General features: G+C 51.4%; 2 protein-coding genes and 1 non-coding gene across 5 annotated transcripts in view; 1 reads left to right on the plus strand and 2 right to left on the minus strand.

Moving 5' to 3' along the window:
* The window catches only part of RIPOR3 (RIPOR family member 3), a 32,269-nt gene extending 26,286 nt beyond the window's left edge, over window positions 1-5,983 (plus strand). The window contains exons 17-21 of the mRNA XM_087445122.1: window positions 225-386; window positions 849-1,051; window positions 2,114-2,197; window positions 4,271-4,361; window positions 4,802-5,983. Coding sequence (XP_087301248.1) covers window positions 225-386; window positions 849-1,051; window positions 2,114-2,197; window positions 4,271-4,361; window positions 4,802-4,902 — 641 coding nt within the window. The 3' untranslated portion in view covers window positions 4,903-5,983. The remainder of the gene's footprint in view (window positions 1-224; window positions 387-848; window positions 1,052-2,113; window positions 2,198-4,270; window positions 4,362-4,801) is intronic.
* TRNAK-UUU (transfer RNA lysine (anticodon UUU)) lies at window positions 3,424-3,496 on the minus strand. Its single transcript has one exon. It is a non-coding gene; the product is annotated as a tRNA-Lys (tRNA).
* An 840-nt stretch (window positions 5,984-6,823) lies between the features above and the next one.
* Window positions 6,824-19,897, minus strand: part of PTPN1 (protein tyrosine phosphatase non-receptor type 1) — a 64,016-nt gene continuing 50,942 nt past the window's right edge. For all 3 annotated transcript variants that reach the window (XM_004430274.3, XM_087445120.1, XM_087445121.1), the window contains 5 exons: window positions 17,412-17,549; window positions 13,984-14,193; window positions 13,428-13,589; window positions 12,821-13,041; window positions 6,824-10,318 (listed from right to left, as the gene is read on the minus strand). In XM_004430274.3, coding sequence (XP_004430331.1) covers window positions 10,132-10,318; window positions 12,821-13,041; window positions 13,428-13,589; window positions 13,984-14,193; window positions 17,412-17,549 — 918 coding nt within the window. In that variant the 3' untranslated portion in view covers window positions 6,824-10,131. The remainder of the gene's footprint in view (window positions 10,319-12,820; window positions 13,042-13,427; window positions 13,590-13,983; window positions 14,194-17,411; window positions 17,550-19,897) is intronic.

Raw genomic sequence — 19,897 nt, forward strand, 5'->3', positions numbered from 1 at the left:
AGGATTCAGATTCGGGTGTAGTGGGGGCACTGAGCACAGGGCTGCACCCCCAAGACCGCCTGACTCGGGGTCTGTGGCCGCCAGCTGGAGCAGGCTCCTTCTCACAGCGAGGGACCCCCACTCTCGTGTGATGAGAAGGCCTTTAAACTGGCGCGGCCCCGCCGGCTGAGGAGCCCCGAGGGGGTGCGGTCTCGGCTCCTCACGGCCCTCTCGTGTCCCGCCAGCGTGCCGCAGGCTCCTGGAGCAGGTGGTCAGCTGCGGCGGGCTGCTCCGCGGAGCCCGGCCCCCCGAAGAACAGACGGTCACCTGGTTCCAGTTCCACAGCTACCTGCAGAGGCAGAGTGTCTCCGACCTGGAGAAGCACTTCACCCAGCTCACCAAGGAAGGTAGGGCCGGGGCGGGCGGCAGGAGACCTCAGAGCAACACAGTGACAACACGGGGGGCCCTCGAGCAGAACCACTGTCTTTCTCCTCTAGCTGTTCTTTTGAGAGCCCAGATTTAACCTGATTCCACGCGCAGCCCACGTAGTCAAATTAGCTCCACGGGAAGGCTCCACAGAGCCAGGAGCAGAGGTCGAGCTGGATATGGGGGGATGCTCGGCTGGCCGGAGGCCCTGAACTATGAGCTGGGGGTTACTAATTTCCAGGGTGTATTTGATCCCTTGCTGGAAAGCCTTCCTAGAGATTCCAGGAGGGCCCTGTGAAACCATCCAGATGGGGCCTCGTGATCACCTGGGTGTGCCCCAGGATTTGCTTCTGCACGGCAGCTGCAGTGGCCAAGCAGACCTGCCACTGCCCAGCCCAACCCGCCGGAGGGGAGCCCGGGCCCACTTCTTCCGTCTCTTCCAGTAACACTCGCTGAGGAGCTGCAGAGCACAGGGCAGGTCAAGACAGCCCGGAAGCTGCAGGGGAAGCGGCTGGACCAGCTCCAGCCCCTGCCACAGACGTTAAGGGCCTGGGCGCTGCTCCAGCTGCACGGGCCCCCGCGGGTGTGCAGGGTGGCCAGTGCTCGCCTGGCCAGCGCAGCCAAGAACAAGAGCTTTCGGGAAAAGGTACGGGGGAGGAGGGGTGGTGGCAGCCCCCTGGTGCAGGTGTGGGGGCGGGTGGGGGAGGGAGGCTTTCTCTCTTGAACAATACAAAGGACTCAGTGACTAGGGGCTGCGTTCACTGCAGGACATTTTGATCTAGGGGTGCTCCAAACGTGACCACGGCCCTCCATGCCGTCGCCATCGGTGACGCCAGCCCTGGGGGGGATCTGTGGGCTGGGGTTGCCTGGCCAACACCTGGGGAACCACATAACCACACACCACAAGCTTACCACCCGGCTCATCTGTGTTTCTAAAGCAACACCTCTATTCGGTCTCAGAGATGTGACCTGCGTGTAGAATGTTCCTGTCTCAGGATTCTAAAGGTCATCTTCATTTACTTTCAATTAGTACGTGTGGCTGGCTGCTTCACTGTGTTTGGTCCATTTGAAAACCAAGAGATGGGAGCCTCTGCCTTTTAGGTTCTGGGACCTGTGACTATTATAGATTTGCAGTACCGGCCCCCAAGGTGGGAGGAGAAGGGCAATACTGGGGCCTTACTATAGTGGGCTACATCCCCATGTGCTTCCTAACTCATCTAGACAACAATTCTGTGAGGCAAGTGCCAGCCTTCTTTGGCTGTCGTGATTCGGCCATGGTCACATGACTGTCGGGGGCGGGCTCAGAGCTGCAACAGAAAAGGGCGGGGAGAGGAGGGCAGCTGTCCTGGCCCGAGGGGGTTCTCGGCCTCCAGGATGGCTCCTCTGTCTGTCCAGTTCTTCTGTTGTCCCTGGCTGGACATCTGATTTCTCTAATTTAGCATTTTATGTAGATGGCAGTTCTAGAATGCATTTGGTAAACATTATAGACAACAAGAGCTTTCTTCGTTTGATTTCCGTCAGCCCTGGGACCACGGTTCTTAGAGATACACTGAATACTGTAGTATATGCACCTAGAGACTGTGTGCACCTGGCCCAGAGATTAATAGATCACAGCCCAATTTTGTTTAGAAACAGGCAAGAAGGGCTTGATTTATGGTCAGCACTTGGAGGATGAGCCGAGGGCCCCTCACAGCGACCTTCTTTCCAGGCTTTGCTCTACTACACCAACGCCCTGACGGAGGACGACGCACAACTGCAGCAAGCCGCATGCGTGGCACTGCGACATCTCAGGGTGAGTTGAGCCTGTCCTCGCTGGTGATGGAGAAGGCGGCTTGTGGCTCAAGTTAGTTCATTTCAAAGTGGTTCCACTAGGACCAAAATAAGAACATCACTGCCAGCAAGGAAACACCTAAAGAGCTGGTTTTGGAGGTGCAACCGTGAGCTCCACCAGCGGAGGCCCCCCAACAACAGTAAGCATTTGCTCTGGCTCTGCCTGAAGCAGCAGGTGGGCCCAGGGACCCGCTTCTGAGCTCTTCGATTATAATATGCTTTAATGTCCTCAATTAAAAAATTTCCAAAAGCACAATAAGCTCATTGTAGAAAACAAAAAAAAAAGAGTGTACAATACAGAAATGTAAAAGATAAGTTATCCATCATACAACAGTGCAAACTACTATTGATATTTTGGTATATATAATTTTTGCTTGGGGGGGTGTGGGAGCATTTCAAGTTGCTGATCACATTAAATATAGTTTAGGGCCGGCCCCGTGGCCTAGTGGTTAAGTGTGCACGCTCCGCTACTGGTGGCCCGGGTTCGGATCCCGGGCGCGCACCCACACACAGCTTCTCCGGCCATGCTGAGGCCGCGTCCCACATACAGCAACTAGAAGGATGTGCAACTACGACACACAACTATCTACTAGGGCTTTGGCGGAAAAAGAGGAGGAGGAGTGGCAACAGATGTTAGCTCAGAGCCGGTCTTCCTCAGCAAAAAGAGGAGGATTAGCATGGATGTTAGCTCAGGGCTGATCTTCCTCACAAACAAACAAACAAACAAAAAGATATATTAAAATAAATAAATAAATAAATAAAATATAGTTTAAAAACAATGAGCAAAATAAGAACTTTTTGTGTTAGACTGGTGTGCTTTAGAATTCTTTATGAAGGGTCTATCAAGTCTATACCTTAATCTACACCCCCACTCGTACTGTAGAAAATTTAGGTTTTTTATCCTTTTTTTTGTTTTTTGTTTTTGTTTTCGAGGAAGATTGGCCCTAACATCTGTTGCCAATCTTCCTCTTTTCTTCTTTTTTCTCCCCAAAGCCCCCAGTACATAGTTGTATATCCTAGTTGTGGGTCCTTCTAGTTCTTCTATATGGGACACCGCCTCAGCATAGCTTGATGAGCTGTGAGCAGGTCCGTGCCCAGGATCCCAACCAGCGAAATCTGGGCCGCCGAAGCAGAACATGCAAACTTAACTGCTACGCCACCAGGCTGGCCCCAAACAGAAAGAGCCAACGCCTGAACAGGGAGTTGAACCCTGGACCCTCAGATTAAAAGTCTCATGCTCTGCCAACTGAGCTATCCAGGCCATTTTTTAAATTATGACGTTATTATGAGCACATTTGTGCATAAAGCTTTTAAAACAGAGTTCTGAATTATTTCCTTAGGCTAGACTCTCCAAAGTGTCACTCCAGGGCCCGAGAATATGAACAAGACTCTTGATACAGCACACCCACTGGCACTCCCAAAAGCAGAAGTGAGGGGACACCCGTTTTACCTCAACCTCACCTGCACTGGAACTCTCATTTAAAAAAACCATTGCCCATTTGCTAGGTGAAGAACAGTCCCATATTGATTAAACTCACCCTACTCTTTCTGGAGTGAATCCACAGGAAATTCTAGCAGGACCATCTGGTGGTAATCCAACAGCCAGTAAGAGGGGAAGGGTGCCAACACGGAGCAGAAGTGCTCTCTGGTCCTTGGCCCCGGAGGAGCCACTGGGGTCAGGTGTCTGAGCCGGGCCCTGACTGCTCCTCTCACAGTCTGCCCTGGAGGGGACGGTTGGCAGAGCAGGGGGGAGGTGGGAAGGTCCAGAGGGAGGCCGGCCTTTCAGAAGGTGTGTTCACATAGCTCTGCTGATGGCCTGGCTTGCTGCAGGTGTCAGGGCTGAAGAGGGGAGATGCTTCCAATGGTGTTTCTGAGGAACGTGAGCCACATAAGAAACCTGGAAGCCTTCAGAAAGGGAAGGGGCTGAGGCCCCCAAGACCATGCTGGGGCTGGGCCTGCAGGGCCTATGACAGTGGATTCCACCTGCTACTTACAATGCCCCCTAATGGACCCTCTTTCACCCCACCTCAAACAGGGCATCGAAAGCATCGATCAGATCGCCAGCCTATGCCAGTCTGACCTGGAGGCCGTGCGAGCAGCAGCCCGGGAAGCCACACTGTCATTTGGTAAAGTCCAGCATGAAATGTTGTGTGTGGTGCAGGGGGTTCCCAGGTCCTTAGAAAGGCTGTGCTCGAGGCCAGGGCCAGACCTCAAAAGATATAAAACAGCACACAGGACAGGCCCTGTCAGTGACCCGCTCACCTGCACTTGACCAAGGCAGGCTTCCTCCATGGTTGGGGTGGCAAGAAGCGATTTCCTTCTTAAGCTTCAGTTTATGACCCCTGGGCCTGAGTCAGATGCAAGGCAGGACTAAAGTGCAGCAGACTGTCATGGATGTAGGGATGAGGCACTGGGTCCATGCGGGTTGGCTGGCAGGGGCTCCCCACCTCTGCCCTTCACAGCAGCACCCGAGACCGTCAGTAAGTCCCAAGGCCACCTCTGCCCGCCAGAGTAGCAAACACTGGGGTGGGGGACAATCCAGTGACAGATCACCTTAATATTTCAGGTGAAAAAGGACGCTTAGCTTTTGAGAAGATGGACAAACTTTGCTCAGAACAAAAAGAAGCCTTTTGCCAAGAGGCAGATGTTGAAATCACGATATTTTAAGAAGCCTCAGCTGATGAGCTCAAATCTGGCATCTTGATGTTTGCTGCTGCCCGGCTTCGACACGGGGACTGAGCTTCAGGTGGGGGCACCCTGTGTGCTCCCCCAGAAGTGTAAGCTGGCCAGAGCCACTCCCTGAGTCTCTGGACCAGTTACAGAGCCCCAGGGCATGAGTGAGGCCTCTGCACGGGAGCAGGAAAAGGTGACACCCTGCACTCCGAGGGCGGCACAACTTCCATCAGACCATCAGCTTTTGGCTCTGACAAGGTCTGACCTTTCCCAGGATGCAGAGCTGGGTCAGCGCCAGCCAGTCATGCTATGAAGGGGCCAAGGCCAGGCAGGTGGAGGCCTGGAATAAAAAGCTCCAAGACGAACATGCTGAACTTGAGATCTCCCTGCGGGTCGGCTGACCCAGCACTGCCGGTTCACTGAAGACTGGGACTGAGGCGGCGAGCGGGCCAACTGCCGGTGCTAAGGCGAGTGTGGTGGGCCGAGTTATTTCAACAGCAGCAAACTGTCCCCTGGTGAGCCGGAGGTGGGGACACACAGAACCAGGGTTCTACGATGCACTTTCTTAACACGAGCTGCAGCCCAGACACCACCGTGGAGCCGGTGGAGCCTGCTGACCGTGGGCCTTGTTTCTACTGGTCAGTAGCATGAATGAAAGAAGATGCCCCGGGCCACGAAGCCTCGAGTGTCACATCAGCAGCAGCACTTGCTCTGACCTCACTAATCAACATGGAATCCAACTTCTGAAGCCAGTCCACTGAGGGCCTATTAAATAAATCGCTTCAGAAGCCACAGGCTGGCTTGAAGAAAGGTTTCACTGAAGAACATGTTTAAAGAAAGAAAATTAGTTGCCTATTTAAGTCTATTGAAAAAGCTCCATGCCCCGAGCTGTCTGTGTGAATAACGTCGAGAACCTGGGTTTGAATGTGGCTGTCAACAGTGGCATTGGAAAATTCTGTAACTTAAACGTTCTCATTTAAACTTCCCGTATATATTTTGTGCTTTTTGGTTTAACTTAGTATTTATTTGCCTTGTTCATATGTTCAATTTTCTGCAATTTCAATTAAAAAAACGATTTTTATTGGTGTTTTACTTTACCTGAGAAAAGTAGAAAGTAGTGGCCGTTGCCCCAAACCTCCTGGGGTGGTGGTGGGGGGACGGCCCCTCCTGTCCCTTAATGCTCCCCTCTCCAGTGTGGATTCGGTGAGGCGGGTCTCCACAGCAGGTGGGGTGAAGGAGTGTGGCCCTGGGCTCTCCCCGGTGCTCTCTGAAGGCTCCGATGCCTGCTCCTACGGGGCATGCTGCAAGGCCATGGCACAAACAGCTTCCTTGGCGGCCAGCTTTGAAACAGTCAGGAAGCCTTGAAGCTACAGGGAATTCTTTGTACTATTTTTGCAACATTTTGCAAGTCTGAAATTATTTCACAACCAAGTCTAAAAATCACTTTAGGATTTACATTTAATCTTGTACACGAAAGGAAGACTACAAGAGTTTTTTACATCTCATCATCATCTCTATGTCAATTCCACATCAAACATGCCTCCACGGAGGTACCGAGATGGGATAACCATTGTGTCTCACAGGCGGTTGGTGATGGGACACATTCTTATGAGGTTTGAACAGTTCTTCAAACAACTTGTAGAAGTTTAAGTTATCCATTCAAAAGGTGGGGTTTGTTGCTGTTGAAGGAAATGGGCTGAGGCCTGAAGTGTTAAATAAACTCACCAGGCAGGGACAGTGCCCCCAGCCCAAAGGCACTCCCACTGCAAGAGGCCGCCATAGTTCTGAGACGCGGACAACTACGACCCCGCTGGACGGACAATGTCTGCTTCCCATCAGCAGGGGTGGACAGGGACAGGAGGTGCCCATCTTGGTTTAGGCCCATTAGACAAAGAAATGGGAAGCACTCCAAATCCACATTCTTTAGAAAAAAAATTTTATTGTTGCAACTAAAATGCAAACCCATCATTTATATGGCAAGTTGGAAAACTGTCCAGTCTGACAGTTCTGTGAGGTCACAGAAGACCCTGAGACGCCCCCCACCCCACCCTGTCATGCATCCACGTAGACACACACCTGAAAAGGTATTATACCAAAACACCTCACTTTTTTTGTTTGTTTTTATTTTTGTAAAAATGGTTTATTCCATGGCCATTGTAAAAAATAATGACCTGATGAGTAAATAATGGCTTAAGGCATATAGCAGAGCAGCTCGCTACTTCTCTAACATACATGTAACAAGATGGAGAGCCATCTGTTTTCCAAGGATAGGAGGCTAAACCAGTATATCCATTTTGAAATGCTACTATATATATACACCCAAACTACTACATACATATACAGGACTTCAGGAACAAACAAATAGGCCCAACTCAGAAACGCTCACAGCCTGGCATCTCAGCCTTCTCCACACCTCACCAAGGCTCTGCGGGGCGATGCCGCAAATGTTCCCACCACAGAATTTCTCTGCACGGGCTTCTAACACGTGAAAGGCAAAATGTGAAAATGCTGGCAAAAGAGCAGCTCATGAGCTACAGCTGCCTTTTTTTCTTGTTAAAAAAGCCACTTAATGTGGAGATCTGAAGTTCCCCTCACAGGAAGAGTCGTGAGCACCATCAGTCCCCAGGGTCAAGGGCAGGGGCAGACACGCCTCTCTCAGCAAGGGCCCCCCGGACCTAGACGGCAGCAGGCCGACTCTAAGGGAAACACCCAGGTTGTTTCAAGAAGTGTGGTTTCCAACAGTTGCCTTGATTCCAAATCACGGTCTACTCAAGAAGAATGTGAACTTGGAGAGTGAAGGCTGATCCCAAAGGTGCTGGGGGGGAGACCCTGCCTGGCTCAATGTCCAGAGTGTGAGGTGTGACTATGGCTTCCCACACCCTCGGAATGTCTGAGTTACAGTGGGACCCAGCTGGACCAGGACAGGTTGGGCCTCACCAGGAAGTCACCAGAGTGTCATGCCAGGAATTAGGCAAATATCTGTTACTGGAAAACATCACTCCATTGCTGAATGGCGATTATTTCAGCAACAGTCTTAGGAACCACAGCCATGTAATGATCAGATCATGCAAAGGCAGACTGGACTTGTACATGGGGGCACATAAGTAAGCAGAGATCTAAGTATTTCAAGCACGTGGTATCTGATCTGGACACAGGAAGACGGTACATGCATTCTAATACACACAGGGGGAGCGGTGACTGGTGACCGCGAACAGGAGTCTAGCAGATAACCAGGGAGGGGGACGACCAGGAGAGGGGAATCTTCACATCACGTATCTTAAATATCCAAGGGGTCATTATATATTACCCCACTGTTCTATAAACATCTGCCGAACCTCTTCTCATGTTACCCACAGTGTCACCAAATAACGACTGCTTACAACGGTCCTCCTTTCTAGTACTGGTCTGACACACAGGCTCACCCCAAAGTCTTCTGTCCCCAGCACTACCTGAGGGTTCATTATTGTACTTTTTTGATAAAGCCCTTGATGCAAGGCTGACATCAAAAAATTTTAATACATTATTGGTTTAAGAAAATGCTAGTGCACTATGGATGCCTTTGGGGAAAAAAATAAATATCGAGTGGAGAGGCTCCTACACGCAGTCCCTGTGGAGGTCTATGGGGAGGACGTCGTGTGCCGCCCGCCTGGGACACACGGAGCAGGAGCACCGCGTGAGGTGAACCTCATGACGTGCGCAGGCCACCTCTCTGTGTCACCAGCACAGTGCTCTCCTCCAAAAATGGGTGTGGATTTGGTACTCAAAGGAAGGAAAGGGGGAAAAAAATTAAAGGATAAGGCAGGAGACCAACAGCCTGCGGACGGTAGTTTTAGTGCACAACAAACGTCCGTCTGGGTCACGGCTGGCTATGCTGTCTGTTGGCCCTTACCTACCACGGCTGCCTGCTAGTTGAGCTCGGGCTACACGAGCAGAGGCGGACAGGGGGGTGGAGGTGGGTCAGATTACGTGTTGCTGTTGGACAGGAACTGGAATGAAACCAAACATTTTCAGATGAGCCCGGACCCACCGCTGCAGAGCCACAGCCTCACGTCCCAGCCCAGCCACCCCACCCCTGGCCACTCCAGCCCCCAGTGAAGGGGGTTTTAATTTTTTTTTTTTTTTTTTTTTTACGATAGCTTCCCCTTCCCAAAATTCACCTCTAAGGAAAAAATTGTTTGCTCATTGCTAAACCATCTGATGCACTCAAAGATGGTCGCTTCGAAAGAGGTAAAATATTTAAAATCATAAAAAAAAAAGTCTTGTGAGGTGATTTCCGTGACCAGAGTTTTGAGGCTAATCCTCTCTCTTCACTTTAACAGCAACACACTTTTAATGTGTGGACTTCTACTGAAATGGTATTTATATCCCAAATGAGGTGGAAACTGCTCCTTCTGGATCTTGACAGCAGGGTGAAATCTGGTGGCCACCCTGTGGTGACCTCTGACCCTGAGGCAGGGGCCTCGAGGAACCCCGTTTTTGGGGATGGAGCGAGGAGGGCAGAACATGAGCAAGATGGCCATAACAAGAAGGGATGGATGGAGAAATGAACGATGGAAACCAGCAGGGACACCCTGAGCAAAAGCAGAGGCCAGGTTTGTTTTGTAGAGATGGCCTTTTTTGTTATTCTTCTTAAAACGGGAAAGCTTGTGGGCACGGTCTATGCTCAGTGTGCGCACAGCAGAGGAAGAGACCGAGCAAGACGGCGTCCTAACCCTCAGACCCTCTTCTCCAGAGGAGTTTACATTCGTTGTGTGGAGTCTTTCCCTGGGAAACCAAATAGAAACTGTGTATCTGCTTACACCACCTAAGGGTACGGGTACAGGAAAGTTTCATAAGTGCCTAGTCTTTTTTTCCAGAAATAACAAAAAGCTGCTTTTTATAAAGGTTAAAAACAACAATGTGTTGTAATTCTACTATTTTTTTTTCAAAAACAAATGAACCAAAAAAAAAAAGAGAGAGAGAGACGTATTTGGCATTTTCTCTACTTACTCCTGAATAGGTTAAGGCCCTGAGATTAGACTCTCATATTCTTGGGACCACAGGGCTCCTTAAAACCCCAGTGCATCAATCCTCAATTCTCTCTTTAGCCCTTCACAGTTCCAGACTTTAAAAACCTTTGATCTGTTTCTTCTGAGACTGGCTCAGATCCTTGCACAGCGCTGGACGCTAACGCCAGGCTGTTGGCCAGTGCTCTCTGTACACACGGTCTTGCCAGCATGTCCGTCAGTGAAAACATACCCTGTAGCAGAGGTACGCGCCGGCTGTGAGGACTGTGGCCATGCACATGTTGACCAGGAAGGGCTTCCAGTGAGTCAGCGCCTGGTCCTGCTGCTCCTCAGGTGGCGACGGCTCCCCCTGGGCAGGACCTCCCCCGACGACCCGCCTTCTGACTTCAGTGTCTTGACTCGTGCTGAGGAATGAGAGGGGCAGAGAGCGGTTACTCACTCTGGGAAAAGGATGGCAAGGACGCGATCATTATGGGAGGAGTTCTAGGAAAATACGAGCACGGCAATGCTGACAGTGGCCTGAAGCCCACTTGTCACCGCCTCCCCCCGGGGGCCCAGGTGGCCCCCACAGCCAGGGTAGGGTTCTGGAGACCTGCGGACTCCTTGGTGGTAGAGGGTGGTAGGGTCTAAGGAGAAATACAGCCACTGGTGCAAAGACAGGTGCTAACTTTGCCCTGGGGTCTGCTTACGGAATGGTCCCCTTCAGATCAGGGAAGGCAACGGCACGGCCCACAGGCTACCATCTCCACCCTGGGCACCCTAGAGGTGCTGATTCACAGGGCCCTTGTCACTGCTGACACGAAGACACCATGCATTCCCACTGCCCTTCAGCACTGACCCTCTGCCCACCCCACTGCAGGTCTGAGTCCCCAGCACCAATCCAATCCTGCCAGTAGGACCGGCGCCCAGGCGTTCTGTGCGCAGTCTGTCAGCTGCCTTCCTAGTGGCGAGCCAGAGCCACCCGGCGGGGACGACGTGCACTGTGTTCTCGCTCCAGGGCTCTCGAGAGAGGCCAGCAAAGGCTTGGGGACCATGAGGAGCCAGGCTTTCCTCTTCCTCCCTTCCCTAGGCCCTTCCTTGTCCACCCTTGTCTCCATCAAGGAGGCCCTGGCCACAGAAGTCCTGGCTCACATGTGCATCTCCACGGCCTTCCCACCCCAGCAGCATCTTGTGTGACTGGCAGGACCACCTGAGGCACCACCTTGCCTGGAGACAGGAGGAGGCTGCACGAAGCCCTTGCTTTCTGGCACCCACCCTGCGAGGCCTTGGCTGCAGGACTGAGGCCTGTGTGCACGTGGGCTCCCACTGGTGTCCAGTGGCACTTATGTTTTTGGTACAACTCCATTTTTCTGGCACTCCATTTTTCTGGCACTTTCTGCCTTTTAGCTTCCCAAATCCACACTTCCCTGCTTACCACCTTCACACACAGTGTGAAAGGCACCACTCTCCACAAGTTTTGATGAATAAAGAAACAGAACACATAGATGAATGTGACACAAGTCATTTGCCAGCTCCCGTCTCTCTCATCCTAGGCCCTCAGAGAGCCCTCAGATGGAGCACACGGGCCCACCCTGAGAACGTCAACAGAGGCCCTGGGAAGCTGGGCACAGTCTCACTGGGGGAGAGTCACTGAGCCATTGCTCAGCACGTCACATGGCACCTGCTCTGGAAGGCCCCACTGGACAAGTGTCTCTCAAGCCCCAGAGCCAGATCCTGTGCTCCTATGGTAAGTACCTGGGGCACGAAGAACCCTGGGGATTCAGGTTCATGGGTCAGGACTGGGGCCTGGCAATCAGCATTTAGCAAGGTGCCCAGTGAGATTCTGATGATGAAATTAGCCAGAGGACCCAGTGGGGCACACAGCGTGGGTAACTCGCTTTCTCATGTACTGTAACCCCAATGTCTGGCCACATTGATAGCCCCAGATCCCATTCTTTAACAGCTGCAGAATCTCCAACACAGAGAGAAAGCATGATTTATCTAATCTCTGGATACATCATGGGCTCATCTCTAACTTTCCCCATTACAGATGCCGCCACAACGAGCAACTCTACCTACACATCTCTTTGCACACTTGTTTGAGAATTGCTGCAAGCTCAATTACTAGAACTATCCGAATGCTGAGTCAAAACGTGCACTCATCTTAAACTGCCCTCCAAAAAGCAGGCAGCAAGGGCACTGCCCCCACAGTCTCAGGCTCGGCTAACTCCCACTTATTCTTTAAGCTTCCACATGGTGCCACCTCCTGCAAGCAGCCTTCCTTGACCATCTGGGAAGGTTCAGCGTCTCTTCTCTAAGGCTGACCACCTCAGAGGGCTCCCCCATCACATCACTGTCCACGGGCTTCCACTACAATCTACCGTGCCCTTCTCAACAAGATGATCTAGAACACTGACGAGGGGCCACGTTCTAGTTATCTCAGAGTCACAGGCATCAACAGGTGCTCAATATCTTTGTTAAACTACAAGGAAGCAAAATGACAACCACTTTAATCACAACTGCATGAAAAGGTCAAGTTCCCAAAAGGACCATCTTGGGGGCTGAAGGTCCGTGGTCAAGCCTGGACATCACGTTTCAGGCCTGGCTAGAAGCCTGGAGGAGGGCACTGTCATTTAAAGGGTGGCAAGACCCCACTCAGCCTTGACAAACTCCTGATTCCAACGAGACCACAAGGTGGTGCTAGACCCCAACTGAAGTCATCACTTTCCTGGGCCAACCCGTGGCTCGATCCCCGTGTCCTCCAGCCAGGGGACGGGCAGCATGGTCCAGGGGCCCCGTTCCCCAAGGACGTAAAAGTGCTGTGTGCCAAGAGGAGGCTGTGTCCACAGGGTTTCAATATCAACATGTGTTTCTGGAACAGAAAGTCATTTCCCCTCGCCCCCAATAAGCCAGGACCCTCACATTACCTTTCCATGCTGCAGGGCACACTTAAGGGGGTTCTAGTTTCTTCCTTGATGGGGCCGTCTTTCTCCTCCTCGGTCCCATCCTGTACCCACTGGTGGTTCGGGAAGAACTCCTTGCACTTCCCATTGTGTGGCTCCGGGACTCGTTTGGGTGGCCGGGGAGGTGGGGGGACGTGCTCAGGTGGGGGCTCCAGATCCTCATGGGAGAGCTCCTTCCACTGCTCCTGGAAAAGGCAGCAAGAGGAAGTCCCATTACTGTTCACGTCTGGCTGGTTCGCCAGGAAATCTGCTCCCCTTTCAAGGAACAGAGGTGACAGGCTAGTGAGCAGCTGGTGAGGGGCTCTCTCTGCTCCTTGGGTCTCCAGACATGCTCGGAAGATGAAATCTGAAAACAGTCTGTTCTCCCTCTCAATGTTCTCTATGTGAGTACTTCAAAGGCACAAATTGGAACACGGTGAACATCTCCACAACTTTCTAGCTGTTTAAACCAAAGGACAGCTATTTCCTCTGACATATGATAGTGTTTGAACTTTGACAACTGACAGCCTCCTTCTTCAGAGACAAAACTTTACAGTCAACACACCTGGACAAAAGCAAAAGCAATGCTGACCTGCACTGAAGCGTCGCCCATGATGAACTTGGCACCTTCGATCACAGCTAGGTAGGAGAAGCGGAGCTGGTCTGCTGTCTGGATCAGTCCCATCCGAAATTTCCTCATTTCTAACAGAACTTTCTTGATATCAACAGAAGAAGGGTCTTTCCTCTTGTCCATCTGAAAGCCAGAGAGGAGACTTACGCAACTCAGCCAGCTCCAACCGCCCAGCACAGTGTGACTGTGCGTTCTGGACGAGAGCTCCCGTTCTACTCAGGGAAACCACAGTGGGGAAGGCTGAGTACTAGAAAAGGTGAGAAAAGGCAGCAAAACTGGGACCACTGAGTGCAGGGGAAAGAATGACAGAGAGGGGGATTCTTTGGATCTTCCTGGATTCCACTTTAAAATTAAGAGCATCCTGCCAAACAACGCTACTTTCATGGGAAGGAAGTTATAAAAAGCAAAGATCAAAGCTGATTTACTGCAGAGATGATAACAGAGAAGCTGTGGCCAGGCCAGAGCAGAGGTGTCAATGTGTCCCTTCTCTTCTTGGGGTCCTCGAGGGCCTCCTTACCAGCAAGAGGCAGGTGTCGGCCAGACAGAAGGTCCCCGACCTGCCGATGCCAGCACTGCAGTGCACCACGATGGGGCCGTGCTCCAGGCTGAGGGACCCCGACTCGCGGACTTTGAAAAGAAAGTTCAGGAACGAGGCTGGTGATTCGGGGACTCCAAAGTCAGGCCACGTGGTATAGTGGAAATGTAAGATCTCTCGAGTTTCTTGAGACTGAAAGAGAAAAATACTCATGACGCTTCTAAGAGAACCACCTGTACAGAAATGACTAATTCCCAGTAAGCACGAAGAGCCTTCCGGCCCATCAATCTCTGAGAGCAGCTTCAATGCTCAGGCCTCCTCCCAGGGGTCACGTGTCTAGTCCACACACACCAAGCACGAACGCTGGGCCCTGTGCTCCACGCTGGACCTGCTTGACTTCACTTCCTTTAGGACGGGACAGTCTCGCCCACTTCTTTTCTCCAATGTCCCCATCACCTCTGCTGTCTTCATGGTCACAATGATTTCTCTCCACCCCACGAGTCAGAAGGATGCTGCACTGCCCCCCACGATAGCCTTGTCAGAAAGCAGGAGTTTCACCCGAGGGAAAATGAACCCACACGTGTGCGGCACCAGCTCTGGGGAACTCGGGGCTTTATAAGACGATAACGTAATTAACTCAGCCACTCACTGATGGCTGCCATGTGTGGCTCACAACCTGGCGGAAGATGATCCATGATGAGGAGGATGTTGACAAGACCAGCAACAACCGGCCCCATGACCTGAGAGCTACTTTGTTTCAGAGCTGGGCACCTCGGCTCACTGAGTTCTCACACTAGCCCTTCGAGGCATGCACTCCCATCATTCCCATTCTCCAGATTAGGAGACCGAGGCTCGGAGGCCAACTTTCCATTAAGTGGGGGAGTAGGAGTTCAAATCTAAGTTCTCTTGACCCCAGAGCCCACGTTCAGAGCCCATTCCAGAACTTTTGAAAGGAGGACCCCGGCTCTAGTTCCCAAGTGTTTCTCCCCCTGGCCCGGTCTGATCTCCAAGAAGCAGAAAGAAGAATGGGCTCGGGTGCCCTTTCCAGCTCTGCTCCTTACTCCGAGCCTACGAGAGTCCACTTCCAGAGTGGAGAGTGCTCTCCAGCAGCGATGATCAAAACGCAGTCCTCGCCGGGAGGAGAGCACCCAAGATCTTTCCTGAGCTAGGGGCACGGTGAGAGGGAAGAGGTCCCTGGGAAGGGAGGCCTGCAAGCTGTGCTGGAGGGGCACAGAGGAAGCCTGCAGACAGGCGCCACCCCAGCCTTGAGGGTCTCCTGCTGCGAGGTGCCAAGGGCCAGCTCAGTGCCCAGGCCACCTGGAGAGCAGCTGACGGCGAGAGGCTTCAGGTGGGAGACCTGCTTACCGACAACATCTCCCTTCATCTGGGAAGTGTCCACCACGTGGCAACCACATACCAGCCACCATGCCAGGCAACGACGAGGTGAAGACACCACTCTGCCCGCCAGAGCTCACAGCTTAGTTATAACAACCCTCCCTGACCCTGTTGTGATGAACACAACGACCTAACTAACTAGCAAAGAACACACACACTCAACCCTGAGCCAGCCACGACACACACTGGTATCTGCCTGCAGAGCCGGAGACAGCCGCATATGACAGCAGGATAACTTATGGGATCACACAAAGCACTCCATTCTTTCCTCCCTAGAAAATAATCTCCTTATACTTTAATGCCTCTTCTATTTTTTAGGGAAAGAAAAGCACTTAAAAATATATTTTAAAAAACTGCATAAGAAAACATGCCAAAAGTAAGTTCTTTCTTTTAATCCTTAAAAACGTGTGTGGGTTATCACCTGTTTACACCCTCCTCACGCCTGCCCACTTCTTTCTCAGGGAATTCATTCTAGACCTGTGCTTCAACAGATACACATGTCTGAGGACAGACTTTTTAGAAACAAAGTCTGATCGAGCAAACAGCTTCTCCAGACATCACAGCCTCACAGGCTGCATTCACCCCGCCACACGAACAGCACCAGCCTCTTCTGCTCTGTCCCATGTCTGTTTCTCTCAATAAGCAGGAGAGATTTTCTTGTGTTTACCAGAAGTCACTCTTCAAACGTCAGGCTTGCAAACGCTAAAAAGCATTTAAAAAGTCTGCTACATAATCCTCCAGGCACATTCCAATAGGCTGCCAACATTATTCCTGAAAATCCTCCATCACACCCCGCCATCAATCATGTCCCCAGCGCCTCTGCGCAGGGCAAGGGCAGGGCTCCTGCTATCACCGGGAGAGGAGAGAGCACTCAGATAAAGTGCACCGCTGCACTCCTCAACAGCCATGCGATTTTAACCTTTTCTCTGCTTTACAGTAACTTGTGCTAAGTTCTCGATCTTACTTCAACACCAGGAGTCATGGTGACCGTAGAGCAGAAAGTTGAAAACTAAGACGCGAATGTAGCTCAGAAGCAGATCTTCCTCTTCAACACAGCCCAGCAAGCCCCAAACCACGTGATCCTCCCAGCGCCCCACCTTTACTTCTGATGGCTCATCCGCACTGCTCCTCGAATAACCCCACGGGACCTGCTAACCCTTCCCTCGCGCGCTCTGACCCTGGTGCTCCAACACTTCACATATATCACCCCCTCCAATCTGACAGCAGAGGAAACTGAGACACCATGAGACGTGACACCCCCTTGCCCACAGTCTGGCAGTTTGATATGGTGGCCAGGAATCAACCCCAGGCAGTTTAGTTCCAGAGTGTGGTGGCTGACGACTGTGTCTGAGGGCGCCCCCAGGAGCTGTCCTGGGCTCCCTTCCACGGTTCCCTGTACTGGCACGGGTCCCTCAGAGTGATGGCTTAGGTGAATTATTCAGAATCCGCATGGGCAGGGCCTTCCGGGGTGCTGTTTCTTAGAATAGTGCCTTGTCATGTCCCAAGACCACCTTTTATTGACAGCCAGCAGCTGGCGTTATAAATTCCTTCCCACAACAAATGAACCCAAGACCTCACCTAGAAAACTTACACGGGCTATGAATCGAGTCAGCCCTGGAAAGGAGGGCCCTTCTTCCCCTGCTTCAGTCTAAAGAGATTGTGGATAATGCAAGAAGGCAGTATGCTCTGCTGGGACGGAACTTGCAGGCTGCCCCCTCCGGACCTCTGCAGTTGCAAAGGCAGGAATAGATAAGTTTTAGGTAAGAAACTCCCTTCTCCCTAAGAACTGGTGTGAAGTAGGTGTTAAAGTTTGGAGAGAATTCCATGGAGAAGGAGGTACCTACGACCCTCCTCCCGCCCCCTCAGGCACCTCTGGTCACCATGGTGTCCAAACCACACTTTGCTCAGCGTAAACAAAACCCGGACAGACTGGCCTTAGGTAGTATCACCCAAGGGAAGAGAGGTCTCAGCCAATAACCATCTGAAGGACTTAATCAAGGGCATGCCATACTCACTGTGAGGTTTTCTAACTCTAGCTGTCGTACTGTGTAATATGACTTAATGTCTTCAGAGATCAATGTTAATTTCAAATTTGTGTCTTCAAAGATCATTTCTTTTTCTTCTTTTTGTGGCCAGTACTGTGCACATTTTAACTAGGAGAGAAAATAACACTGAATTACTGTGAGCAATTGACTATTTTCCTATGACAGGAGGTTCAGTGTACCTTCCACGAGCTTTATGATAACCCAAAGGCTTGGGGTCGTCTGACCTTGGAAGTTGCTGTCATCGTAACCTGCCTGCCTCTTGAGGAGATGCGGAGGGGCCCATGAAGATCTAGCCAGGGCTAGTTGTGCACACAAGGCTCAGACTTCCAAACCAAGCTGCTCCTGGTTATGCACACAATGAGGTGTTTCGGGGGTCTGATCCTTTCCTTCTCATCGACGAGGTGGAGCCAGATTGCACAAGAGGTTCAGTCGCTCACAAACTACCTTACGTAGCCATTTCAATGACTGCCAAGACACTGCTCAGTGCCGCTGGCATAGGGTACATCCCTCCCCTGAGGAATATAACAGGCTAAGTGAGAACAAGCCCAGAGGAGCCCCTGCTCGTGAAACCCCTGAAGAGTGAAGGGCTGTGATCGAACGCAAACTACCGTCCCGAGAAGGCCTGAGAGGGGCTCCTCCACGGTTTGGCACCACCCACTGCCCCACCCCACCCTTTCATTCTGGTTTGGTTCAGTTCAGAAAAATACTTTCAAAGTTCTAGTTTAATAATTTCAGAAACTACGTGATGGTCTTGATTTAAATGTAACATTAACCTTTTCTTTAAAGCAAGAAAACTCCCAAAGATTTGGTTTCGTTTGGAGTTTAAGAAAGAAAATTTGACTCCAATTTTGTGGCATCCTTTGCTTGAGCTAAGTTTCTGCACCAGTTACTCAGACTGCTCGCCAATGACGGTTCTGGACAACAGCTGGAGGTAGACGGGGCTAAGCTGCCAGGTCCAAGGGCCAGAAGGATGGCACCGCCTGGACAGAGGGAACCTCAAAGACACTACGATTTCCACAAGTGAACTATCAGTGTGTGTAAACAGCTCTTTGGTAAATGGTACAAATTCAAGACACTTGTAATTCAGCACACACTGACCCACTCAAATCCGCCTCCGGGGCAAAGGATGACTGTGCCTGAAAGGCCACAGCAGGTGGAGGGAGGCCCTCCAGGGCCAGCCTGTCTGTCAGGGCAGACTGTTGCAGCAGTGACAAGGTGGCCCGAGGGAAACACTACGGACGTGCCATGGGAATTCAGAGGAGATAAACCTTTCAGGCTGGCTGAGGTTACGAGAAAGAGAGATCAGAGAAGGCTCTACGGAAGAAGCGGCCTCTGACAGAGGCGTGTTTTGAAGGATGACTAGGATTTCCTAGGCAGTGACTGCAAAGAAGCCAGTCTCAGAGGAGCAGCGGAGATGTGGCTAACGGAGGCCCAGACCACGCCCGACTCTGGCAGCGGGCCCAGGAACCAGCACCTCACCTGGGACACTGAGGAACTAGCAGGCTCTCAAGGAGGTGGAGATGGAACCACAAATGCCTATCAGTCCTGCTCTACTGAAGCTGCTCGCCGACCAAAAAACAGCACAAAGGCAGAGAGAGAGAGAAACAAATCAAGGAACACCAGAGTGTGATGCCGATGCAGCATCAGACTTCACGGTGCCCAAACAGAAGGCTGACAGGGCTTTCTAACGAGCCCAGACACGGCCCACCTGAAAGTCCTGGCCAGCTCCACCCATGTCCCTTCCCCACACTGATGACGAGCTGCCAGAGACCAACCCCCGGAATGAGGCCAACCTGTTGGCACTGAGGCAATTCTGCCACTCAGGACACGGAAGCATGAGTGACACGGCAAGATCCCACGCTTAGCCAAAGTGTTGGGGCAGCTGAAAGCATGACTTTTGAAGACACTTAAAGGATGCATTTATTCCCACACTTCGAATAATTACACTTGGGTAATGCCTTAAGACCCCAGAAACAAAGAGATGGCCCTGGTGGGTGCTGGGGTGGGCCCCCAAGGCAGCAAGCAGAGGGAGAGGGAAGCAAAGAAGCAGAGATGCAGAATGGCCAATCGCCACCAAAGAGGCCAATGTTTTCACGTCTCACAGGCAGGGAAGAGGAGTCTTTTAAATTCCACCTCCACTTGGCAAGCACTCACTTTCAAAAACAAACAAAAAGCCCAATAAATCTCTGTAATCTGGGTAAAGACCAAGACTTTGGAACTCTACAACTGAGGAATTCTGGCACATACTAAGTGGCAATCAACCAGTATTTATTTTTAAGAACTCTTACGCATCTTCAGTAACATGCCACGCGCTGCTCTCTGTCATTTCCTGTAGAAATTTTTGTTTTAAACACACAAAATAAAACAAAACAAAATAAGCACAAGATCACTACTTCTTGTTAGCCTGTTAAACTGATACATATTGACCTGAAAAGGAGATTTATTTTATTAGAAAG

Source organism: Ceratotherium simum, chromosome 21 (assembly GCF_057802395.1).
Source record: "Ceratotherium simum simum isolate JZ-2026a chromosome 21, ASM5780239v1, whole genome shotgun sequence".
In the NCBI taxonomy this organism is placed as follows: Eukaryota; Metazoa; Chordata; class Mammalia; order Perissodactyla; family Rhinocerotidae; genus Ceratotherium; species Ceratotherium simum.